The 27,715-nt window shown below is 38.9% G+C and overlaps 1 protein-coding gene across 2 annotated transcripts in view; it reads left to right on the top strand.

The window, feature by feature from the left end:
* The window catches only part of LOC128986249 (leukotriene A-4 hydrolase-like), an 82,845-nt gene that overhangs the window by 31,787 nt on the left and 23,343 nt on the right, over positions 1-27,715 (top strand). The window contains exon 4 of one of the 2 annotated variants that reach the window (XM_054406518.1): positions 10,704-10,815. In XM_054406518.1, coding sequence (XP_054262493.1) covers positions 10,704-10,815 — 112 coding nt within the window. Of the gene's footprint in view, positions 1-2,417; positions 5,903-10,703; positions 10,816-27,715 lie in introns of those variants that run through there. The other variant, XM_054406509.1, reaches the window with a different exon arrangement.

Below are 27,715 nucleotides of genomic sequence, written 5' to 3'. Positions count from 1 at the left end.
GTAGGTCCCTTAGTTGCCATTAGCTGTATGGGCTATTAATTAACAGCTGTGTCTAAGGAACATGTCGGCCTTAGTCACTAACAAGACTACAAGATCGCGCCACTCATCCTACACTCATCCTTCACTCATATTTGGGTTAAAATACGCACATAGTGGCGTCCCCATCTTAAATAATTGAATTGAATTAAAAAGTGCCACAAATGGTGAAAATTGATTTCGTATGTCTTTTTTTGGTAACTGCAATACAGTACTTTCTTTTTATGCATAGAAAAAAAATCCCGTCCCGAAAATTGGGAAGGAAATAAAAATCCCGTCCCGTCCCGAACTAAAAATTCAATCCCGTCCATCCCTACTCTAGATAATGCAAGGAGACAAATCTACCTGTGTTTTAGACCAGAAAACACTCAAAACAGTCTTGTATCAATATTCATTGCTTTTATATTATTTGTATCTTTTGTATTGTCTGTGTGTTTTGGTCACTCATGATCTTAGTATATATTTTTTTCAATTTAATAGTTTTCTCTTGTTAGTGAATTTCTCATATAGAGAATAAGCTATAACCGTAGGTCTCATGAAAAGACCTGGACCCAGGACTGATTTAATTTTTTGTTTTGAGGTCCCCAGAGGTCATAAATATCATCCGTTCAAATTCATATTTGTATATGAATACATATATACAATACATTTATATGTGTCCGTTAGCACGATAACTTGAGCATAAATGATCCAATTTTAATGAAATTTGGTATAAACGTTTAAACCTTTATTTATTCAAACGAGTTTGCAAACCAGCATGATCGAACTATGGGAACGGGGGTTTATGGGGGGCCGGTTTCCCCAGTTTTTACCCTAAAAACATAAAATTTTGCTATTTCTTTCCAAACCATTTTGTAGAGCTAAAATAAACAAATTTACTATATTGAAGTGTTGTTGATTGCACATTTGTAAAAAAGTTAGTATGTCTTTAGGATAAAAAATCACTTTTACGGCACACTACACTATTTTGACAAACTTCCCATGCAAGGATTTAGTCCAGAAAATAGATGTTTGCCTCCAGCCTAATCAAATGGGGTTTCATTGCGTACTACTGTACTGTAATGAGTTTTACCAGAAACCAATCAGCTGATTATACTGTATTTGGTGGTTATAACAAAAACATAACCTCTATAGAGGTTATGACTAGTGATTTTTTGTCCTTTAGTTGGTGGTAATATATAAAGATTTGAACGGATTTAGTAGTATGGCGTAAACTATCGTACGTCACTCGTCCAAAATGTATTTACCGGACTCGTATGGTAATCCCGTACCCGACTTCGTCTCGCACAGGAACGGCTACACTCGTCCGGTAAACACTTATTTTCAGGACGAGTAACGTAATATACTATTATCCATCCACTTTACCTAAAGGAAACCAAGATAAATAATTAAATATACAATTTATTTAGTTCAACTAATTTACTGACATTGTACGTCACAAACACAGATGCAGCCTTGGCAGACGACACACATAACACAATAGTTCTATGAATGCATACACGAGCCAAGTTCACAGCTGAATAAATCATTATATTGTTTTTTTTAATACGATCTCAAAAAATCAAAATGATATTCTTATTATTGTTGATTATATTCGATGTGTTAATTATGACAATTACATAAAAAATATCATACGTACAAAAACTTTGTTTTGGAGTCAATAACACTGATGCCGCGGAGGCAGCAACATACGAGTAGAACAGGCAGAACGGAATATTGCGGACACTGTGACATACAAGTGGAAAGGGCTTATATAACTTATTGATATCTTCATAAAACAAATTCTCTGAAATCAATCACACCAAATTCCTCCAAGGTTCTTGTAGCCTTTGTTGAATAAGTCCTCTTTAGGGATTTTGTACTGTAAATTGCTGGAAGTGGTAATTGCTTGGTGGGTGGCAATTGAGCACTGTTCTAACACATATTTAGTTTAAAAATAATTGTCTCTTGATATTATAAAGTATATATAAAATATATGAAGTCTTAAAAATTGGATGATTTTATTTGATGTTATAAAATAATACACATTTTTTTTGTGCCATACCACTTTGAACCGTAATTTGTTAAATTTTTGATAGAAAAACATTACATCATACTAACCAGTGACTAACACACACAATGAGCTACAAAACACACAAATTATTACTGACAATTCTCATCAATTTTCAATTCAACTTTAAAGAAATTTATCTATAAAATTATATATCTTATTCGGGCCAAAAATCAAATCTTATTAATGGAGTTGACCTCAGGAAATTTATTTGGCAGAAAACAGAAAAAGTAACATAGACTTTAAAGCATGCATGACAAAAACTGTGATTGTTATTCATAGTTTACGAGATTGTAAGTTCTAAGAAGTACCAGGTTACTGTTTCAAACAGGTGGTGAAGAAAGCAGCAAAGACAAAATGGACGGTTCACTGTCGCCAATAGACAATGGGGCGTCATCTCCAGGCCTGTCCAGGAGCAGATCTGAGAAGGAGAAGAAACTTGGACATCGAAGAGTGGGGATGGGTGGGGAAGTGACATATAAGAAGATTCACACCTCGCAGATTATGGGCTCTATTCAACTAGGGATACAGCATGCTGTGGGGGGTCTGGCTTCTACACCAGAAAGGGACTTGCTCATGCAAGACTTCATGACTGTGGAGGCCACTACTTTCCCCCCTGAAGGAAGCAACCTAACTCAAGCCCATCGCTACACAGAGTTTGTGTTCAAGACATACGCTCCAGTTGCATTCAGATACTTTCGTGATCTTTTTGGAATCCAAACAGAAGATTTTTTAATGTCTTTTTGTAGTGTTCCTTTGAGAGAACTATCAAATCCTGGTGCTAGTGGCTCTATTTTCTATTTGACTGAGGATGACGAATTTATAATAAAAACAGTACAACACAAAGAAGGTCAATTCTTACAAAAACTTCTTCCCGGATACTATCTAAATTTAAATCAAAATCCTCGTACTCTTTTACCTAAGTTTTTTGGTCTGTATTGTTATCACTATAATTCTAAGAATATCAGGATTGTCGCAATGAACAACTTGCTACCATCTGCTATTAAAATTCATCAAAAATATGACTTGAAAGGTTCGACGTTTAAAAGAAAAGCTTCAGAACCTGAAAGAAAGAAAAACTCTCCGACTTTTAAGGATTTAGATTTTATGGAACACCACCCTGAGGGGTTGTTTCTTGAAGCAGTAACTCACACTGCTCTTATCAAGACAATACAGCGGGATTGTAGGGTTTTAGAAAGTTTCCAAATAATGGATTACAGTCTACTAATTGGTATTCATAACTTGGACCAAGCCGCGAGAGAAAAAGCTGAGGCCTCAGTAGAAGAGCAAGCTTCAGGAGAAGTATCAGAATCTGGAGCTGGTGGCGATTTGAATGGCACAAGCTCATCCACTGCAACAAGATCCAAGTCAACTAACAGACAGCGTCTAATGGCACATTCCACTGCTATGGAGAGCATCCAGGCCAAAAGCAAACCAGGAGATGATGAGGAAGATGTTCCTGCTGGAGGGATACCAGCTAGGAACATGAAACGTGAAAGATTATTGTTGTTCATTGGCATCATTGACATTTTACAAAGTTACAGATTAAAGAAGAAATTAGAACATGCTTGGAAGTCACTTCTGCATGACGGAGATACAATTTCAGTTCACAGGCCAGGATTTTATTCCGAGAGGTTCCAGCACTTTATGGCTAACACAGTGTTTAAGAGAATTCCTTCATCAATGAAACATTCTCTTTCAAGGAGGAAAACAACATTGAGAATTAAACCACAAAATAGTGATGAAGGCAATAAGTCTATAGGTTCACATCCAGCAAATCCTACCATCCCTCCTTCAATCTTTGAAGCTTCTAAGGCCAATCAAAGCTCGCATGACCTTATTAACCCAATATCTCGTCAGGAAAAGTTTGTCAGGGTAAATGCCACTAGATGCAGTGAAGAACAACAAATAGACTCTATAAGTGTATCTGATTCCAAACTAGAAGAATGGTCTGAGAGCAAAATTTCACTTAGTCTAGAATCAAGTTCATCAACATCAGGAGTTGAATCATTACTGACTAGCACAAGTAGACAAGTAGTCTGGGAGTCAATAAATCGATCCAATTCCTCTTGGTCTGAAGGCACTCCTTCATTCACTGATTCATCCTGTTCTGGAAACATGACTTGTTCAACAACACCTGCACATAAAAAAAATCTGGAGAATATGGACAACATTTTCCTCAATCCTTGAAATCCTTTTCTATGTTCAATAATAACTTGTTATGTTCCTAAGTAGTTAGTTGTTTTAATAATTTGTATGATAACTTATTCCTTGTGGTTGTGATGTCTATTGTGATGTATTTATTAGATATTTTCTTTTACTCAGTCTGTATAAGGCAGGCTAGGTGGTTATGCCTCCTCATTGGCGACCCACTTAAAGTAACTCCTCGTCCTGTACATTCTGGCCATGGGATCACCTTTTAGTACCATGTCTGTGGCCATGGATAGGATACTAAACAAATTTTCCCAAAGGGAAGTTTTTAATACCTTAAACTTAATTGAAATATGTCTGTGTCCACTGTCCACTATAACTTTTGTAGTGTCCTTAGAAGCCTAAAGTGTTATTTGTTATGTGTGTCTAGGCTAGATAAAACAGACTGATATATCTAGTTAAAGTTAACTAAAATAGATTTATATGACTATGAAAATAAATTTGCTTCCAAGAAGTTAGTCTTTTGGAATTTGTCAAAACATTAAAAATTCCAAAATGTGTTTTTGAAATTAAATTTAAATAAAAAATTGTAATTGAAGTGAAAAAAGTAAATAAATAATTACATTTTTATTCTGTATTAGGTTATATTTTTGAAGAGTAAATTGATAAAGTTTTACTTTCTGCTATACCATAGTAAAAGGAGAAAGTATTGTTTTCGTCCAAATTTTTGAGTTGAGTTTTGAGTGGATGTATGCGTTTTGGGCCCCCATGAAGCCAAAAAAGTGGTTTTTAAAGTGATGTCTGTTTGTGTTAAGTTAAGCTTAGCAATCATTTTATCATTTTGTTCAATAACAGACCTCAATACATCAAATTCATTGGTAATGTTATTTAGCTTACACTTAACTAGACTAGAGGACATAATACATTTTCCTTTAAAGCATTGTCTTATATCACTGTAAAGGAGAAGTTTAGTCCTTTAAATCCTGAACAAAATGATACAAATCCTATTTCCGTCAAAATTAAGGTTAAAAAGTTATTGTAACTTGTGTTATTTTCCCATTAAAAAAACTATAAAATGAGAATATTGGATTTTAGTCAAAAAGATAGTTTTGTTTAAAATTGATGTTTTATGATCCTTATCATTCCTAACTAAATAGTGCAACCCATTGCTGTAAAAATTATGCTTAAGTTATATTGCAATTTTGGTGATTTTCCCCATAAAATATCATAGTTATTCCCACCGCTTATCCATGTCAATGATAAAGGTTGTTGACAAGCTTATGGGAGAAAGTATGTGTCAGATTGTTGATACCGTTTATTTTTTATTAATCCTCAAATTTGGAAGATTTTATTGTGTAGGTTTTAAGAAACAAAATATCAATTTTATTTCTTCTTTGCATCAGTCCAATCAAATTATCATTGTGCTAATAATATTTTGGGCCTGGAGGATTGAAGTGTAAATTTTGGCATATTATGATTGAATTTGTTTGTACGAAAATGTATTAAAATTTATTAAAACTGGAAATTTGCTTAGCCTATTGTACATATCTACTAACTATTGAGAACTGTCGCTTCTCTACCCCCTCCCTTAATGTTGTGAATTGGTGTAAGTTGAAACATAATGTATGTCTATTGAAAAGAGTGTACATAAAAAAACTCTACACTCTCAACTAGGGATGGACGGGATTGAATTTTTAGTTCGGGACGGGACGGGACGGGATTTTTATTTCCTTCCCGATTTTCGGGACGGGACGGGACGGGATTTTTTTCTGTGCATAAAAAGAAAGTACTGTATTGCAGTTACCAAAAAAAGACATACAAAATCAATTTTTACTATTTGTGGCACTGATCTATAAAAACCAAAAAATGGGTAACAATTTACAGGTACCTATAGTAACTTGTGACTCGCGGGTCACGGGGTGATCGTCTGTATGACTCACGGTCACGGCGAGATCGTCGTCATGATTCGCGATCACGGCGCGATCGTCGGTATGACTCGCGGTCACGACGCGATCGTCGTCATGACTCGCGGTCACGGCGCGATCGTTGGTAGGACTCCGCGGTCACGGCGCGATCGTCGGTATGACTCCGCGGTCACGGGGTTATCGTCGGTATGACTCGCGGTCACGGCATGATCGTCGGTATGACTCGCGAACACGGCTCGATCGTCAGCATGACTCCGCGGTTACGGCGCGATCGTCGTCATGACTCGCGGTCACGGCGCGATCGTCGGTATGACTCGCGGTCACAGCGCGATCGTCGGTTTGACTCGCGGTCACGGCGCGATCGTCGGTAGGACTCCGCGGTCACGGGGTTATCGTCGGTATGACTCGCGGTCACGGCGCGATCGTCGGTATGACTCGCGATCACGGCTCGATCGTCAGAATGACTCCGCGGTCACGGCGCGATCGTCGTCATGACTCGCGGTCACGGCATGATCGTCGGTATGACTTGCGGTCACGGCGCGATCGTCGGTATGACTCGCGATCACGGCTCGATCGTCAGCATGACTCCGCGGTCACGGCGCGATCGTCGTCATGACTCGCGGTCACGGCGCGATCGTCAGTATGACTCGCGGTCACGGCGCGATCGTCGGTAGGACTCCGCGGTCACGGCGCGATCGTCGGTATGACTTCGTCTCCTGCGTTCGCGGACCTATCGCTCGCAATAACGGCGATATCGGCACTCGCGAAGCGGAAAAATCGCCGACGATCGGACCAAATCCCGTCCCGAAAAATTCCCGAGTCAAATGTAATCCCGTCCCGATAATCGGGAATATTTTTTTCCCGAAAAATTCCCGAAATTTCGGGACCCGTCCATCCCTACTCTCAACACATTTCTTTTGCTTCCCTTTCTGTACTTATAATCTGTCATACCATTTAGATAATTTCTTTCCCTTAAAGCCGTACTGGTTTAGGACCAGCAGGTGTCCTTACAAGGCTTTTTCTCAATACTATATCTTTCCAGCTGTATCAAGTAGCCAGATTTAGCAGAAGGTCGACATATAACTGGTTTGGCTCCCTTTCCAGCGTTAAGTGCTTTAGGACCAGCAGGTGTCCTTACAAGGCTTTTTCTCAATACTATATCTTTCCAGCTGTATCAAGTAGCCAGATTTAGCAGAAGGTCGACATATAACTGGTTTGGCTCCCTTTCCAGCGTTAAGTGCTGTTTCATTCAATTGGAAATAAGCAAATTTGTATAAATTTAAGCAATAGTTATTTGTGTAACTAGTGAGCAAAGTGGCACTTTGCTGCACACGAGAGCAATGTTTACTCGCCTGTGGCTCGTGCGGAATGATCTCGAGTGCAGCAAAGGCCTTTTGCACTCGTGTTACACATTATATTTTTCCTACAGTCACTATAAAGCATATAAATAATTAGTCTTTCAAACACTATACAACACGTTTTTAGGTTCAGCTGGCAACATAAATAGGTGCCCTAGAGAAAGTAGTCCGTATCACTCCGCTATTTTTTCCTCGGCAAGCAATGTGGTTAGCGACTTGAAAAATTAGTTCCGTATGTTTTTGTAATTTGAAGTGGTTTCCGCGCCTAAAAAAAATGCTTTAAAGGTATTTTCTTGTTTATTAAGATCGTAGGAATGTTTTAAAAACGTTTAAAAGAAAAGTCCAGAAAGTTCAGAAATACCGAAACTATAAAAACAAAATGACAGGTTAAATAGTAGTTATAATAGTCAATCAGCTGCTCATAGTATTATTATCTTTAAGTGTTGCCAACCTATTTCTAAGCGTACACGGAGTACGTGCATAATAAAACCACGCTGTTTTGTGTTGTTTCGTTGGAATCCTGATGTGCGCCAAAGTATAAACCGTACGACAAAGTCTAAATATGCAGCAATTAGCAGCTTTCTGTGCTATAAACAGTACAAGGAAGCAAACTTTGTCGGGTGACTGTAGGAAAAATATTTTGTTTACTATACATAAATAATTAACATAAATAAGTCAACTGCTATCTGCTATCAGAGGATTTATTGTTTGCTATTGAAATTATTAGTATTGGTTCAAGTACCTTTCTTTGCTGGCTCCAAACCCAAAACCCAGCCAACTAATGCATTGTCTGCCCACTGGCCTTATTCTACAATCACCCAGCCGTTCTTTATTTTTTCTAGTTTCAAGAACTCCATGTTGCTGTTAGAGCTATACAATGGCTTACCTAAGCCCCTGTGCTGTGATAACTTTTCTTCCCAGGCCAATAATAAATAAGACATCCTACACCTTCCAGAGTTTTGCTTAGTTTTTCTCATGCTCTGTTTGCATCTGTTTCAAAAGATTTGTCTGGCTTTAATCCTTACATGTCTTACTGGTAACTTCTTAACCTCTCTGATAAGGTGTTTTCCTTCAAGATTCAAAGGAGGTCTGAGAATATTTCCCCCCTTTTGGTTTGTAATTGAAGGGTTTTAATTAAATATTCTATTTATGATATCCCTAGTTGACTCAGATGATCACCAATCTTGTTCACAATTGTATTCTTTCTCCTCTCCCTTATTTTGTTAGATGGTCCTCTTTTGTTTTTTTCTTCCTTAAGTGTATACTTACTCCATCCACATATTATTGTCTATTCTTTCTTTTTTTGATTGGTGTTAAATCCATAATTGGTTTCCTTTGCTTTTCTCCTTGTTCCTCAAGTTCCTCCTTGTTCCTCAAGTTCCTCCTTGTTCCTCAAGTTCCTTATTTAGCGTTGTAAGTGAAGTATTTCTTTGTTATCGTTGGTGTAAGTGGTATGTTTAGATGTGTAAAGTATACTGTCAGTTTTAAATTTACTGTCATGAACACACAAAATCTTTAATAACCTTTCTGTCTATGTTTTGCCAAACTCAAATATATTTTAAATAAATCGATGATCAGTATTGTGTTTAAAGGAAATATACTGTCATTATTTGTGCAAGACTAAGCTGAAATGTATTTTTTCTACCTTCCTATATTTTTTACTCTGGACTTGTTTTCCAAAAACTATTTATTCAAACAAAAAGAATGCAACATTAAAGAACAAATTAGAATGGAAAGCACAGAAACCTTACATTGTGGTAACATTTTATTGACTCTCATCAGATCATTTACTCTAGTAACTGCACAAAAATATCAGTGTTTATAACTAACTAAGCTAACTAAATGACCCCTAAGATGGACATTTGCTCACCAGGATGGTGTGTCATCTAGATATTCTTTTCCTTCCATTGCGCCTTTGTCTCTTGTGTGTATTAAATAATTTTATTTTCCAAGAAAAAGTGTTGTTTGTCATTGGTACTTCTCCTACTCCTTTAAAATTTTATTTTAATGCCAGTGTAACATAAAGTTGTTTGTTCCAAAATGTCAAAAAGGTTTACCCCTAAGAAAATAAGCACCACCTGCCCCTAAACTTACATATCGCATAAAAATTGACATTGGAATACAGTGTAGTGATGTGACCAGATACTTAAAATGATATAATTTAGTTGTCATTTAGGAGATTGGCGCACGCCTAGCGGCACCAGAACGAAACGTTCCATACTTTCTGAATAGCCCTCGTAGATACAGTAGTCTCTCCACAGTTGGACGGTCTAACAACGCATATACAGTACCTCAATAGTGACAGAGAGAGAGTGAGAGCATGATTACTAGACTATTTAAAGAGGAGCAAATAAGTTGCATCTTTCTTGTCGAAAGAGTGATTCTATCTTTACAATAACCAACTCATGTATTTATGAACCATTAACACACAGTGGTTATACATTATTACTGGAGTAGTACTCTGTAATTTTCTATAGGTAGAGTCTTGGTATGATAACCTAGATATCACAGTTTTAAATGTAGCCAGGGGATTTCAAATCTTATTAGTCGAGATTTCTTTTACTGTTTTAAACAGAGCCATTAGTGTCTCCTAAAAAGCAGACAAAGATTTATGGAACTACTCATGATATAATCTTGAATTTTTACGACGATTTTTCAGAGTTCTTCAACTAATCTTAAATCATATCAACAATATCTATCACATGTACACTTACAAATTATCAATTGTGTTCGTTTTCTTAATGTTTGCTCAGCCTAATATTTTTATAACTTATTTTTAGCTTATATTGTAGTTAAGTGAGGAACTGAAGATTATAAAATGATCTTAAATAAAATTGTGGAGGTGTTTTGTACAGTTTTGTTTCCCACAATTTTTCAAACAAAATTAAAACAAGTACCAAAACCTAGTAACAAAGTGTTTCCTTTAATGTAATTCAATCAAATTTTTATTATCGTCTGCTGAGAATAATTACTATGTTTTTTATACTTTCACTGTGAAAACAAAAAATACATTTCCTGTTGAGTTTGAGAAGTAATTATATTAAGAAACCATGTTAAATAATATTCTTTTTTTCAATAATGTGCCCAAATAAATTTGCATTATTTTGTAGGTTTGTTTTTAAAGATTTTTATTGATTTTAGTTAGTTTTTTTATTATTTATTCGAAGTAATGACCAATTTCAGAGTGGACATATTAGTGAAGTATGAGACTGACCCTGATGCCTTTGCTCTACAATGGCTATCTCCTGAGCAGACGGCTGGTCGCAAGCATCCTTACCTCTTCAGTCAGTGTCAGGTACATTACTTCGTCTTTACTGTTGTGCAAAAAACATCACTATCTGAAAAATTATGTGATCCGAAACTTAATTACAGTTGCAATAATAACGGTATTTATTATTGAATCAAAAGGCATAGAGATAAAAGAAATTTATCAATTTGTTATACAGTAGAGTCCCGTTAGTCCGAAATGGTTGGGACCGGGCCCATTTCGGATTACCGAATATTTCGGATTAAAAGTTTTTTTGTTTTTTTTTTATTTTGAAAAAAAAATTATATTTTTTTTATTTTTAGAAATTTTTTTTCGTCTTAGGACGCAGGCACGAGCCCAGGATTGTTTTTCACATTACTTAAGGCTAGACCTAGTGGCTGCAGCATTATCACTTACAGTAATAAAATCCATTTGTGATTTGGCGAACGAAAATGAAAAATGTTACAGTAATAACAAAAATGGTGAAATATTTAATAAAATACTCTACAAAAAAGTCTATCTCGCCCGGCCACTACAGAATACGTTGACAAGGTACAGCTAACTGTGTTAAAAGTTTAATCAAAAAAACTTTTAAAAAATTCAAAAAAGTTAAAAAAGTTTCAAACAATTTAAAAAAATTTCAAAAAAAATTTCAAAATTTTAATTTTTTTTATAAAAAAAATTTAAAAAATATATTTTTTTTGTTTCGGATTAAGCGGAGTTTTGGATTACTGAAGTTCGGATTATCGGGACTCCACTGTAACTAGTTTTGGTAATCATAATTTTTGAAACTGTGTTAGAATTATTGTCATATAAAGTAAACCACGGTAATATATAACATTGTTTAGTGAACAGAGTGGGGGTAAAGAAGTACTAAAATATTTTTGAGGGCTCATTCGAGGATAAGGAAACAGATTCTATCGTAGCAAAGCTTATATTCTAGTATCTAATCTATTCCGTAATTTAACCTTTAATGTAACCAATTGAAGAAAATATATTTTGTTGGGGCTAAACCCATTAAACCCTAATCTGGCAGCCAAATTTTGTTATACTGGCTTGTAACGTGCCGTTTTTCCCGCTCGGAATATATGCGCTATTACGTGGTTAAAGCGGGAAAGACGTCACCAACTCTCGCCAGCGGATCGCTCAAGTCGGCGTGCTGGGAAGTTTCCAGGGTTCAGATAAAAATAATTTATTTAATTAACTCAACAACCTAGCACAGGTACAGATTTGTATTTACGCAAAAATGTAGTGTGAATCAGGTGTGAACTCAGTACCGGTAACCAACAACGCTACTGTACCATCATCATCGTTCACACCTGGGAACAGCTAATTAAATTAAATTTAAAAATAATGAAAAACCATTCAACGAAATTTTGAAACAATTTAATGTTGAAGTTTCGTCAACCTCAACACTTAGAATATTTCTTCTGAATATACTTAGCGTGCTCCACCCGACCTCGTGTTTGCACGACCTGCAGAGACGGGTTCAACTTTGCCCGCTTTGCCGCAGCAGTTAAACACCTACTGAATATCCCGGCAAAATACTCGCTATAACCCCGACACCCTCAATATATATTGTAAACACAATATTAAACGAAATTTGTATCCCTAAAACTCTTTATTGCCACCCACGGGAGCCCTAGCATACGCTAAAGCGAACTTATACAAGTTCTAACACCCGACAAAGATCCTACCGTGAGTTTTATGTTTAAAAGGATAAAATGAGGGTTTATCGCTAAATAATAAAAAATAATAGTACACACTATTAAGATAAAGCCGGCGAATTACCTGTATACTCCAGGGATCTTCACTGACACACTAAAGCACACGTTTAGCAAAATCACTAAAGCAATCACTCTTTCAAAGCAAGACACGTCCTAACACTGGAAATCGCAGAATTAGAATCCCGTCGCATCCCTTGCCCACAAGGGATCTTCACTACTTCCCCCTCCCTAATCCTCTAGGGATGGGGAATCAGCTGATTCAATTACCAGCTGATCGGTGACGTCACGAGTTCAAACTTGGCGCTGTCACAACACAACGCCAAGACAGCCGACTAGTAGTACAGGTTATGTTGTTAATGTTGTTATTCACCTGCGCCGACTGTGAAATTATACGCGGAACTTAAATATCATTGCTGGTTTAAACAAAAAGTATAATTTCCACCCGTGACGTGTAGCTTAGTGTGCGACAAAGTGTATGCATGTTATGTAGTGATATTGTATTTGTGATCGCGGTTCACCACCCTAGCCTACAACAACTTTGACCGTACTTCCCAAAGGTGTATATTAGGCATGGGGGTTACACGGAAACGGTTTATCACTCGTTTTGTACACAACGATGCAATACTGTGACTTGTGAATCTAAAAAAATAGTGTCTTTAGTGATTTTGCCAAAAGTGAGGTTATCCCTACTTCAACCCTAGGATAGGCCTAGAACAGCCTATTTACCTTACCATGATAGGTTTACCACTATCACCAACCAGGTAAGAAATAGGCCTACTGATAATTAAATAATAAATACAAAAACTTAACCCCTCTATAATTTTGACCCATTACACCCCCCTCCTACTTCGGGGAGCAAAAAAAAACCAACAAAAAAAGATTCTACACCTAGGGTTAAAAAAAACCTAAGTCACCCTTTCCACAAAAGGCTTCAGATCCTTCACGTGAACCACATGAGGGGTTTTAGAGGTAACGTCTTCCACCTCGTAGACATTCACCCCCCGTTTACCGGTAATCACGCACGGACCGTGGAACTTTGGAGCCAGTTTACCTACCACGGCATCCGCCGCGGACGATAGTACGTGCGCTCTTCGCAAAACCCGGTCACCGATCCCGTACGTCACCTCACGCCGCCTCAGGTTATAATATTTGGCCTGGCGTTGGTACGCAGCTTTGAGGTTATGGTGGGTTTGGCTATAGAGTTCCCGGAAGGTTTTGCAACGACCTTCGTAGACCTCACCCACCGACGGTTCAGCCTCCTCCCCGGAGCTCTCAAAGGACGTCCCATAAATCGTTTTTGGGGGTTTTAACTCCCTCCCAAAACAGAGCATCCCCGGGGAGAATCCGGTTGAGTCATGTCTAGCGGTGTTCACCGCAAACTGAAACTCTTCCAACAGCCGGTCCCACCCCTTGTGATTGTCCTTCACAAATTGGGCAATCATGGTTTTCACAACCCGATTCGGACGCTCGACCGGATTTGACTGAGGGCTATACGGGGCAGTGGTTTGCAATTGCACGCCCCATTCAGCGGCCAGGCTGCGGACTATTCGAGAGACAAACTGCGTCCCATTGTCGCAGATCATCACCTCTGGAGCCCCATAACGCAGCAACACCGTCTTCAATTTCTGGGACACGTTCTGTGCGGTTGCGGCTCCTATTGGAGCTAGCTCCAGCCACTTACTGAACGTGTCTTGTATCACCACCAGAAACCGATGGTTATACCGTGTCCTTGGCAAAGGTCCGATGAGATCCACAGAAATTGTTGACCAGGGACCCTTTGGGCGTCGGAAATACATTTTACCGGCGGGTTTCGTTGTGCCACCTTGTAGGTTTGGCATTGAGGACAACTCCGGACATAGATTTTGACATCTCCCCTCCAACCCGGCCAGTAATACCGAACGGCCACCCGGGCCATTGACTTCTTTACACCCAGATGCCCTGCTGTCGGTAAATCGTGGTTCTCTTCTAAGACAGCTCGCACCCGGTCAGGGGGAACACACATCTTCCAGACTGGGTTTTCTGCATTGCCAAAGGAGCGGTATAACTGTCCAGCCCTAACACAGTAATTCTTAAACCTACCGGGCCGGTTAGTCACCAATGCGAACATACGTTCGTACCAACGATCTTTAATGAACTCCTCGTCCGGTTCGTTATCACCAGGAACGAGTGTAGACGCGCCAGTTTCATCACCTGACGGCATAGAGTCCACTGATGGCTTGTCACCCTCGACAGCCTCACTATCTTCCACGGCAGCCACCCCCGTTGGGTCAAGACAGGCTTCGTCACCCAAATCACTTGGCCCCAGGCCCACTGGATACCTGGATAAGGCGTCGGCTACCCTGTTTAACGTGCCTTTGCGGTACTTGATTTCAAAATCATGTTGCTGGAGCTCCATGACCCACCGAGCTAATCTACCGCTCGGTTCACGTAGTTTCATGAGCCAGCTGAGAGCAACATGATCTGTAATCGCCACAAAGTGGTAGCCTTCCAAGTAGGGTTTAAACTTCCTGACTGCCCAGACCAAGGCAAGACACTCCTTCTCTGTGGTAGAGTACTTGGATTCCTGGTCAGTCAGCAGACGGCTCGCATACGCGATCACCACCTCCTTACCCTCAACTTCCTGGGTTAAGGCGGCACCCAGCCCCACATTCGAGGCGTCAACCTGCACCGTGAAGGTTTTACTGAAGTCGGGGCAGGCCAATACGGGAGAAGAGCACAAAAGCTCCTTCAACTTCCGAAACGCAGACTCTTGCGCATCACCCCATTGCCACTTTGCGCTTTTCTTAAGCATATGTCGTAGAGGCGCCGACACCGTCGCAAAGCCTTCAATAAAGCGCCGATACCAGGACGCCAGACCCAAGAAACTACGCAGCTTCTTGATATTGGTAGGTATCGGGAACTCACTAATCGACTGGACCTTCTCAGGGTCAGTGGTTATCCCCTCAAAATTTACCACGTGTCCAAGATACTTTAACTGGCGTTTGCAGAAGTGGCATTTTTCGGGGTTCAACTTCAAGCCAGCAGCACAAAGTCGGTCAAATACTAGTTTCAGAAGTTCGAGGTGCTCCGCAAAGGTCGTCGACACCACTACCAAGTCGTCAAGGTATGCAAAGACCTTAGGTTCAAGTTAAACACCTATAACCATATCGAGCAACCTCTGAAACGTCGCACCGGCTGAGTGTAATCCAAAGGGCATAACGGTAAACTGGTACAGCCCTCGGCCGGGAACCGTAAACGCGGTTATCGCCCGGCTTTCAACTGCCAGAGGTACCTGCCAATACCCACTCTTGAGATCCAATGTGCTTATGTACTTGGCTTGGCGTAACTTTTCCAGGATTCCATTGATCCGGGGTAAAGGATACGCATCCTTAACTGACGAGTCATTTACCGATCGCATGTCAATACAAAATCGGTAGGTGCCGGATGTTTTCTTAATCAACACCACCGGTGAGCTCCAAGGACTCAGGGAAGGCTCTATCACCCCTTGCCGCAACATATCGTCAACCTCTTGGTCAATTATGGCTTGCATGGCGGGGTTACGCGGGTAATACCGCTGTTTAATGGGCACTGCACCCTCTTTGAGCCGAATTTTGTGCTCAACCAGCGAAGTCAGTCCCGGAACTGCCTCAAATTTTGGCAACTCGACTCTCAGGAACTCTGCCAGTTTCTGTTCCTCCTCTGGTGCAAGAGCGTCAATCGCGCTGAGGTTATTATCACCCGTCCCCATGACCTCAGTAGGCAAAATCACCCTTCGATCAACGCAGATCAGGTTAAGCTCCTCTAAACACCTCATGCCCAGAATCAGATCGCACGTCAAATTCGGGACATAATACGCCTCCCAGGTATGGGCTTGTTCGCCCACCCGGCCTGAAAGCTGGTACAAGGATCCCGCTTCACGGCTCGAACCATCCGCCATTCTCATTACTACACTGACGGTGGTGGGGTTCACACCCCTGTCGACAAGGAGTTTCTGTATTCGTGACCCTATAAGATTGACACTAGCCCCAGTGTCGACCAGTGCTCGGAAGGTTTCGCCAAACAATTCAACCTCCACAAAGGGTCTAACGTCACCCCGGTCGACACCTTCCACGGCTCCCGTGAAACCCTTCACATATTCGAGCCACCGATGCCATTCGTGGGAGGTCGTGTGTCGTATTGCTGCCCCGGACTCGGCTGACCTCTGGGGCTCTGAGTCCGGCCACCGTTTCCCGCACGACATCCGCACCGGTACGTGGTAACGCCCTCCGTCTTGCAAAAATAGCAGCGCACCCTCTTAGGTTTCGGGCAATGCCTAAAACGGTGGCCACGCTGATCGCAATTCCAGCACACTAACCCACTCCTTTCCGGGTTAAGCATGGGCCTCAGGTTCTCACCACTGGGCGCACACCTATTCACCTCTGGCATTGTTCTGGGTTGAACACCCCGCCGAGTTTCAAGACCAGCACAATCTACATTATTTACCGCAGGACCGGAAGTAGCCATCGTCTCCCCCTTAGCGCAAGCATCGACACCCTCGGTTAGCATGGGTTTAACCGCAGCGTGGTCAAACACCCTCTCCATCCTACGCTTTGACACATAAGCCGTTTCTGGAACAAGAGCTAGAGACGGAGGAGGGGGAGGCCGAAAAGTACTTCGATCCCTCAAGTAAGCCTCATATTCCTCGGCCCTCCGAGTCAACTCTGGTATTGTAGCAAAGTCACTACGCCGTACCATAAGTTTATAATCGGGCTTCATATTCGTGTAAACTAGGTTTAACTTCTGCTGAGCAGAGAATTCACCACTGCGCCGAATCAGGGTTGATATCGCAGTGAGATAACAGCGGAATGACTCGTTATCACCCTGCGTACGCTTGCGAATTTCCTCGTCAAGGTAGCGTCGGTATCCGGGAGGATAAAACTGGGTTTCAAAATCAGCCAGAAAATCAGCGAAACCAACCCAAAACTCCTCTGGTTCCGATACCATAACAGAGCTTCCCCTTGAAGCAGCTCTGGCATTGCTCTTAACACCTCCTCATCGCTCAAGGAGTAGGTTTCTATCAGTTCACCGAGCCGCTCAACAAACGAGACGGGATCTCTTCTCCCATCGAATCGCAAATTCCACTTCCGCACAGAATCACAAATCGAAGTAAACTCACGACTACGCTTGTCAAGCATCGGTTGATAATAGGTAGAAGTCGTAGGCAAGTGTAAATCTCTATTTCGCCTAACCGTCTCATCACTCGGCTGTCCAGAAAACCAAGACACAGTACTCGGCCTATCATGGAGGTTGCCACCTCCTACCCTCCTAGGTAGCCCATCTGTATAAGGCGTATAATTGCCCGGCTGTGGGTAAGGACGAGCATCTGACCGGGTTCTCAAAATTGAGTCACCCCACGAGGGCTGAGCCACGCCCCCAAGACAGGGTTGAAGACCTACTCTAGCCGAAGACACCCCGGTTGCAGAGGATACGGGTTCAGGCTGAATTTCGGTCGTTATAGGCCGCTGGAATCCGTCACTAAAGGTGACAAGGCTACCGGTCAAATTAAATGGGCCAGTCTCCTTACGTAAACCGTCTATGCTTGATGTCTTTGGTTCTGACGCGGTTCTCAGCACCACAGCCAAGGTCTGCCTAACTGTGCCCACGTCAGTGCCAGGCGGGAGCCCCAGCATTTCACAAACACTATCCGCAACAACATGTTTGGCGTCCGACCCCACATGCTCGCCTGGGAAGGAATGAGGATGTTGATCACCCCCAGAAGCACTCTCAGGCATGTAACCAGGTTCATGGCCCGTAGCCGTCACCCATGTAGGCTGTTGGGCTTGGTTAATCACCCCAGCCTGAGACAAGAAAGGCCACTGACTCTTAGGGTCCTTCCAGAACTGGCAAAACCTTCTCCTCAGATCTTCCACCTTCCCTCGAGTGTCTAGACCAAACCTCTCCATCTCACGTGTGAGGTCCTCTTTACGCAATTCGTGGATCCACCCCACGCGAGGATCATCGAACGGAGACCTCAAGCCTTCACCCAAAATTGTCGGGTTTGTCCTTGGGATCACCCCTAGAGTCGCAGGGGGTATTACATCCCGCGTGACATTGAGAGGGTTCACAGTACTACTGGTAGTCACCGTAAAGGTCCCAGCGCAAGTCGTCACTACCACCGGTACTGTGGTAGCGGTTTGAGCAACCGACGACTCCACTTCAGTAGTATTCGGCATGACCGTAACACGGGCTTAATCAGATAAAGTCAAAATAAAATAAAAAATTATTAAATTTTAAAAAATTAAATTCGCCCACGTCTTAGTATAGGTGTTATCACACTTAAACCCTTATCACCAGTTATAACAGTTAAATAAAATGCCTAAGTACCAACAAGCTATTTAAAACAATAATAAAGCAAGTACTAAATTATCATATCAACACCAAAATAAAAAAAAACTAAAATTATACTATACACCCCACAACAATAAATGCAGGTTCAATAAATAAAATATATACAACTGACAATAACTGGTTGCTAAGACTAGCACAAAAGTATCGGCCAAAATCGGCTATGCTACGTGGGCTAAATAAATTCACAACCACAATTAATTTTAAATAATAATTGGTCGTTAACTAGTTTTACTTGGTCGTTAGTTAGCCTAAAAACAAGCGCTAGTTCCCTCCAACTGATATAAACCAGCTCGAACTAGAGTTAGAATACACTAGGTATATGCTAACTAACTAAAATTAAAACACAACTCCAGTAAAACTAAGTCCAAATCAATCAAAAAATGTCTACTCGTTCGGGCGCCAATGTATCGTGCCGTTTTTCCCGCTCGGAATATATGCGCTATTACGTGGTTAAAGCGGGAAAGACGTCACCAACTCTCGCCAGCGGATCGCTCAAGTCGGCGTGCTGGGAAGTTTCCAGGGTTCAGATAAAAATAATTTATTTAATTAACTCAACAACCTAGCACAGGTACAGATTTGTATTTACGCAAAAATGTAGTGTGAATCAGGTGTGAACTCAGTACCGGTAACCAACAACGCTACTGTACCATCATCATCGTTCACACCTGGGAACAGCTAATTAAATTAAATTTAAAAATAATGAAAAACCATTCAACGAAATTTTGAAACAATTTAATGTTGAAGTTTCGTCAACCTCAACACTTAGAATATTTCTTCTGAATATACTTAGCGTGCTCCACCCGACCTCGTGTTTGCACGACCTGCAGAGACGGGTTCAACTTTGCCCGCTTTGCCGCAGCAGTTAAACACCTACTGAATATCCCGGCAAAATACCCGCTATAACCCCGACACCCTCAATATATATTGTAAACACAATATTAAACGAAATTTGTATCCCTAAAACTCTTTATTGCCACCCACGGGAGCCCTAGCATACGCTAAAGCGAACTTATACAAGTTCTAACACCCGACAAAGATCCTACCGTGAGTTTTATGTCTAAAAGGATAAAATGAGGGTTTATCGCTAAATAATAAAAAATAATAGTACACACTATTAAGATAAAGCCGGCGAATTACCTGTATACTCCAGGGATCTTCACTGACACACTAAAGCACACGTTTAGCAAAATCACTAAAGCAATCACTCTTTCAAAGCAAGACACGTCCTAACACTGGAAATCGCAGAATTAGAATCCCGTCGCATCCCTTGCCCACAAGGGATCTTCACTACTTCCCCCTCCCTAATCCTCTAGGGATGGGGAATCAGCTGATTCAATTACCAGCTGATCGGTGACGTCACGAGTTCAAACTTGGCGCTGTCACAACACAACGCCAAGACAGCCGACTAGTAGTACAGGTTATGTTGTTAATGTTGTTATTCACCTGCGCCGACTGTGAAATTATACGCGGAACTTAAATATCATTGCTGGTTTAAACAAAAAGTATAATTTCCACCCGTGACGTGTAGCTTAGTGTGCGACAAAGTGTATGCATGTTATGTAGTGATATTGTATTTGTGATCGCGGTTCACCACCCTAGCCTACAACAACTTTGACCGTACTTCCCAAAGGTGTATATTAGGCATGGGGGTTACACGGAAACGGTTTATCACTCGTTTTGTACACAACGATGCAATACTGTGACTTGTGAATCTAAAAAATAGTGTCTTTAGTGATTTTGCCAAAAGTGAGGTTATCCCTACTTCAACCCTAGGATAGGCCTAGAACAGCCTATTTACCTTACCATGATAGGTTTACCACTATCACCAACCAGGTAAGAAATAGGCCTACTGATAATTAAATAATAAATACAAAAACTTAACCCCTCTATAATTTTGACCCATTACAGGCTGCCTGGCCGGTGGTTTTATTAATGAAATAATACATTTCAAAACCTTTTATTACTGTGTAACTGTTCACATCAGCAAGATTATGAAGTGAACCATTCTTGTTCAAAATTTATTATAGATCATGTTTGTAAAAAACATATTTTACACTAAATCAAATATATTTTTACATATTTTATGAAACCCAAACAAAGCTGCCAATTTTTCAACTTCCATCTTCCCTAATCCTAATTCGCTCAAAACGGTGTAACTTTTTACTGAACATTATTAGGACTGTACTGAACAATATCCTACACTATAATACGAGCTATGTCTGTCTGTCTGTAATACATATATCTCAAAATCCAGCAGAAGGATTTTGACTAAATTTTCGAATTAGGGACTTATAGCCCTAAAAGCGTGATTGGTGACAGCCACTACCTCAGGAAAATTTGTATTTCGCTACACAAATCATTTGAAAATTTAAAAATTTGACATTTGCCTTATGGGCTGCCAAGTAACTATGTTGGTTGAACAAAATAACAAAGAAAAAGTAAACAAAAGAATTGTCACTACTCACATGTGTTTATAACAAGCCATCCACAGTTTATTAGCTAATTACAAAACACAGTAAAAAGGGAAAACATCAGTTGTAACTTTTGAGCAAAGATTACACTGAAGATTACTCGATATAGGGGAAAATATTTCCGATTAAATACTGATTATTTTACTTAGCCCTCTCCCACCAAAACTTAATCCCTGAAGTACTGAGGCATTCCAAGTAAACTAATTGCATCTGGAGGTTTTAATAAGCATAAAACTATTAAATATTTGATATTACCGTATGCTAAATCCCAATGAAAAAAACAGACAGAATCTCAATTTCTTTAGAAGTAGTATGGAAAAAGCGAAAAATCGTTTCCACAAGACATTTTGAAACTAATATGATTTTGTTTATATTATATTTTTATCTGCTGTCTTTAGTAGTAGTCAAAGTCGAACAACGGGTTTCAATGACTAGAGGGGAGAAGGATTCTGTGCGAGCTGTGTTTAAAACTTAAGCAAGATCATAAAAATGTATCTTATTTTTGTTTAATTGCATGCTTTTACATTTCAGTTTTTATTATTTCAGCGATCAAAAGTCTTTATATGGTTTGTAATAAAAATGTTTTTCGTAAATCATAAAATGTTTATTTACAATATTGTTTTATTTTAACTATTAAACCCAATTAACTACAACCGAGCAAGGCTCGGTCCCCTGTTACTGTAGTCTAAAGTTAGCTTTCACTTTGGAGTCTGAGATTTGAGTCTAATTGCACTGTACTAAAAAAAAGCACTTTGATATTTTTGGCCCTTGAATAGTTAAAATTTTAAATAATTTGAAATAATAATTCAAGATAACGTAAATATAGAAAACACTATAATTCTTGCCCAATAATCTTAATTTTTAAAAAAGAACAAAAATATATAAACTTTTTAACAGTACAGCAGAACCTCGATAACAAGTTACCCTTGTTTCAAAAAGGGTCATTTTCAAATACCCTTGAATTATTTTACCCTTAAACACATGTTATTGCAAACCTTGATAAGAAGTCAACCTTGATAACAAGTCTTATTTTATAATACCTAGCAGTGTACATGTTGCTTGAAATCGAGCAATTGCAAAGAAGTACAGGAGTTATTTATAAACAAATAACTTGTTTAAAAACTAATAACAGTCATAATTTCCGATGATTTTAAAAGAGACAACTAAAAGATTAATAACTAATGTAAATACTCACAATTTACATACCAGTCCTATTCCAGTTTAAAGAGTTAATTTATAACAATCAAACTGCCCATGAACGGGAAAAGGTAAGCTTACAATTTAAGTTAACGTAAAAAGGCTGTCAGCTTTTATAAAGTACCGTACCTAAGTTATTTAGCCAATTTGTAGACAATAAGGTGTAGGCTACTTTAAACTCTAGAGGACAGAGTTAAGCAAAAACTGGCAGAACTCTGAAATGGTGTTATTTATCATAGGCTTACTCATATGCCAAATCATAGACAAAAAGAATGAAATATACACTGTCAGCCGTGCTGCGGTTGCCATGGTTACCACAGGTTCCGGCGCACACCGCTGTAGTTTACATAGCGTGTACGCCGTAACTACCGTGGTGCTCCAAGCGGTGTGCACAAGAACCTATGGTAACCGCAGCGCAGCTGACGGTCTATAATTAATTCTTTTTGTCTATGGCCAAATCCTTAAAATAAAAATTCTATAATTAATAACTTATATCATTAAACACAAACCAACCTTTCAAAACTATACACATTTTTAATACAACATAGGCTAGATAATTTACACATTGACTGTTTACAATTAACATATGTTCTTCTTCTCACTATTAATTTTTGCTTCGCAACGGGAAAAATCTGTTTCGTAATCATTGAAATAGATTTATAATGAATAATCTATCATAAAGTTTAAGATTTTAATAAACCTACCACATAGTTGTTTTATTTTTTGTATCAGCTATCTGAAATTGTGAAATAGGCATTTGACTGTTCTGGTTGTTTACATGTAATTGTCAAAGCAAATCTAAACATTGTGAATTTTCTCATGCTTCCATGGAGACCAATTATTAATATTTAACCAGTGGCTTGTAGGGACATAAGTCCCTAAAAAGCTCAAATGGAAAAGAAATTATAGTAATATTCAAACGAACTCAGAATCAAATTGTCTATGTGTCAGGATAGATATCCCAGTAGCCTACAACATATCTTTTGTGTAAAAAAAAAATACCCCCGCCGCAGCAAACCTGCAGACTAAGCGAATTTCCATTTCTCTGAATGGATTTACACTAAAATGTCTCCTTAAAAATATCACATTTATTTATTCCCTATTTAAATAGAATCAGTTTAAAACATACTTAGGTTTGCTGCAACAGGGAGGGTAAAAGTGTTTTTTATGTAAAATGTTATTAGTTAGTAAGAAATAAAAACATTTTCCAAATTTGGGCAAAATATGTTTATAAACAAGCAAACTACAACAGTTTACTTATTCTCCATAAGAATAACATAGGAATTTTAAATTTACAATTTTTTGGAAGTTTCTCCGTAACCATTAGGCGCATTATAACGCTTCAATATAGGCCTACTAAATTATTTGTTGTTTTAAGCTCTACAAAATAGTTTCGAAAGAAATTGCAAAATTTTATGTTTTTTGGGTCAAAAATGGGAAAAACCCATTTTTACCCCATAAAAGCCCCCATAAACCCCCGTTCCCATGGTCCGATCATGCTGGTTCGCGAACTCGTTTGAATAAACGTAGGTTTACACGTTTGTACCAAATTTCATCAAAATCGGATCATTTTTGCTCGAGTTATCGCGCTAACGGACACATATATATATATATATATGAATTTGAACGGATGGTGTTTTTGACCTCTAGGGACCTCAAAACGAAAAAAAAAATCGGTCCCGGGTCCAGGTCTTACCGTGAGTACTACGGTAATAGCTTATTCCCTATATGGGAAATTCGCTAAAAACAGTTTGTCCTTGTTTGCTTTTGTTGATGTTATTTTCAATAAAGAATTTGAATGATTCCAGAGGTTTAGCTGCTAAAGGCAGCAAACATGTTTATGAATAAATATTAGTTTATCAAGGTAGCTTTGGTTTTTTGGTTAAAGTTGATAAAAAGGCTTCCCTGATTGAAATACAGTATTGGAAATTGTCTTCGTGAAATAGGAAAAGGTAAAAAATGGTGTGTTGAAATAAACTTAGTTCTTGGTCAAAACCGCTAAATTAGCATTCCTAACCCTACCCAGTTATTATTACTAAGTCTATGCTCATTTTGTAAAGGTTTAACAAAAGCTTAAGTAAAGGCATCCGATTGACAGAACTTAACCCTAAATTTGTTTCTGATCAGCATTTAAGAAAACCACTATTAGCCTAGTGTAAGTATATGTGGTGGTATCCTCCTAAAGGTGCGATTGATTTACACATTCTACCATAAAAGAGCCTATTCAACATCTAATTATTAACTATTTTGCGACTGGTTAGGGTTCCATTAGGTACCCAGTTATCGAAACTAATAACGACATTAATATTTTTGGTTAGTTTTAAGAAACGGAAATTACCTCTATGTTCTACTGTTAAATATATAGGTTCTCCCTTTACTGCCGTGCATGCTAGGCTATATTATTTGAACCTTTTTTTGCTTGGATCAACAAAGCACTTAAGTACTTAAGTACCTGTACGAACCTACTTCATCTTTATTCCCAAATTGTTTTCTAAGAGTAAACCTGGAGGTTATTCCACTTCATACAAAATATTGATTAAACACTACAATAAATGTCAATATAAATGCTAGTAAATTTACAAAAAAGTGTGGAATAAATCTTAAACATATGTTTTGAAATCAAAACAAAAAGAAGATCTTCATTTAATCTGGAATTGTTTCGTTAATCTTGAAAACAATTTATTTCGACTTTGACATAACTAAAATATCTTGATTATTATGGGTTACGTTATCCCTTTATATAGTTGGTTTTATATAGTATACATTACATTGCAGAATTGACTGGCAAATGAGTAATCCAAATGTAATATTGCTTAGTTTCTTAATGATAAATCACAATCAGCTGTATTATAGTAAACAAAAATCAGCAGTAAATGGCTTCTAATGCTATTCTTATGGAGAACATTTTACGTTATATCTCGTTTTCTGGTAACTTTATGTGAATTTCACTATTTTTCCCGCCGTCACGGGGTTGAGACCTTTAATTTGAGCCCTCTCCCGTCATTCTACGACTTCCCAGTCACCCACAATTTTGCCGCAAAGAATCGGCTTACGTAATTAATATATACATAGATTTCTGACAACAGCTGGAGTTTCAAAACAATGTTTGCTTCCCATGTTAATCTTATGGATAAATACGAAACTTTAAAGGGCCCCAGGGCCTCACTCTCTAATTATTTACCTAAAAAGAAAGTTTCCTGCACAACTTCACGTTACGCTCTTTCCAATGACACCAAAAACATGTCAATCGGTTCAGTAGTTTTGGAGGAGTAATTGTCACAAAAATCCTGCTTGCTTATTAAATAAGTATAGATGAGAATCTTGTTATCAAAGTTCTACTGTATTAACCCTTCCCAGACGGGCGAAATCGTGATATAGGACGGAAAAAAATTATAGGAAAAAATAAAAATTAATTTTCCTTATTTGTGTTTTGTTGTACAAGTACTGTAGGTACATAAAATAAACACAATAGAACACTTCATACTGTCAAAATAATTTTTTTTACTTGTTTCTAAATATGCGGATATATCCGCTACCCGTCCGCGGATGAGTAGAAAAGCAACGGATATATCCGCCACCCGTCTTTGAAGATATGACCATGACAACGTTAGGCAATAAATAAAGAACAATATGTAAACAATAAATAAAGGCAACGTAGTGTTGAGCGCGAAACGTCGAGGGGGTAGCGTAGGAGAGGTGGGTGGTGCGAGGGGAGAGGGTGAGGAGCGGGAGAGGGTAGGCGCGTGAGAGAGGGGGCAGCCATGGAGAGAGCAGGAAAGTGGCGCCTTGGTACCGCGAAACATCTGGTTACTGCTCAAGCACCTGCCAGTCTATCTGAAGAGAAGGCGGATATATCCGCTTCCCGTCCGGAACATCAAAAACCATAAGCGGATATATCCGTCACCCGTCCGGGAAGGGTTAAATGAGTTTGATTTGCCTGTGGCCTATATTTCAATCCTTATAGATTATGTTAAAAATAACAGGTTTTTATTTCTGTGGAGACTTGCTCAGGGGTGTTTTAATCCCCCCCCCCCCAAACATATTATATGTAGTAAGTATTGGTTTTGTCAAAATTTTTAAATTTGGGTGGAAATATCAAAAAGGTTTTCTTGAAGTTATGTCTGTTTGTGTGTGTATGGATGTGTGCAGAGCTACAGAACACACATGTGGTCCGATTCTGATTAAATTTGGTATGTGGGTACTAATCCATGGCATCTCTAGTATTTTTTCTCTTTATATTTTTAATGGCGATTTTCCTGTAAAATACCTAATAACAGAAAACCAGGATTGTCTAAAAAACTGTGTTACTAATTGAGATTAAAATTTAGTCCTTTTAACTTTAAACAAAATAGTACAACCCCCATTGCTGTAAAAAAAAATACCCCCGCCGCAGCAAACCTGCCGTCTAAGCGAATTTCCATTTGGCTGAATTAATTTTCAATCCATCTATTTAAATAACATTAGGTTTAACGAGTACCTAGGTTTGCTGCTACAAGGAAACTAATAAAGTGTGTGTTTTAAGTAAAATAATTATTGCTTAGTAGAAAATGAATATATTTGCCAAGTTTGATCAAAAGATATCCATAAACAAGCAAACTACAACATTTTACAATATTCTCCATAAGAATAACATGGGAATTTTAAATTTACAATTTTTTTAGTTTTCTCCGTAACTAATAACTGTACAAAAACACTTTGATATACTAAATTGTTTGTTTTTTTAAGCTCTTTAAGAAGGTTTAGAGAAAAATTGGGAAATTTTGTGTTTTGAGGGTCAAAAGTGAGAAAAACCAATTTTTACCCCATAAAACCCCCCATAAAACCCTGTTCCCATGGTCCGATCATGCTGGATCGCGAACTCATTCAAGTTTATCCCGCCTTACACCTTCAAACCAAATTTCATCAAAATCGGATAAAAATTACTCAAGTTATCGTGTTCACGGACACATATATATATAAATCTATATATATATATATATACATATATAAAAATTTGAACGAATGGTGTTTTTGTCCTCTGGGGACATCAAAATGAAAAAGTAAATCGGTCCCGGGCCTAAGTCTTACCATGAGACCTACGGTAATAGCTACTTCCCTATAGGGAAATTCGCTAAATAGCTACTTCCCTATAGGGAAATTCGCTAAAAACGATTCAAGGTTCAACAGTTATTACAAATTTTGTGATTT

This window comes from Macrosteles quadrilineatus, unplaced genomic scaffold (assembly GCF_028750875.1).
Source record: "Macrosteles quadrilineatus isolate MER2022 unplaced genomic scaffold, UCM_ALF_1.0 Scaffold_1__1_contigs__length_201487025, whole genome shotgun sequence".
NCBI classification, from domain to species: domain Eukaryota; kingdom Metazoa; phylum Arthropoda; class Insecta; order Hemiptera; family Cicadellidae; genus Macrosteles; species Macrosteles quadrilineatus.
This window is presented reverse-complemented; position numbering and strand designations above follow the sequence as displayed.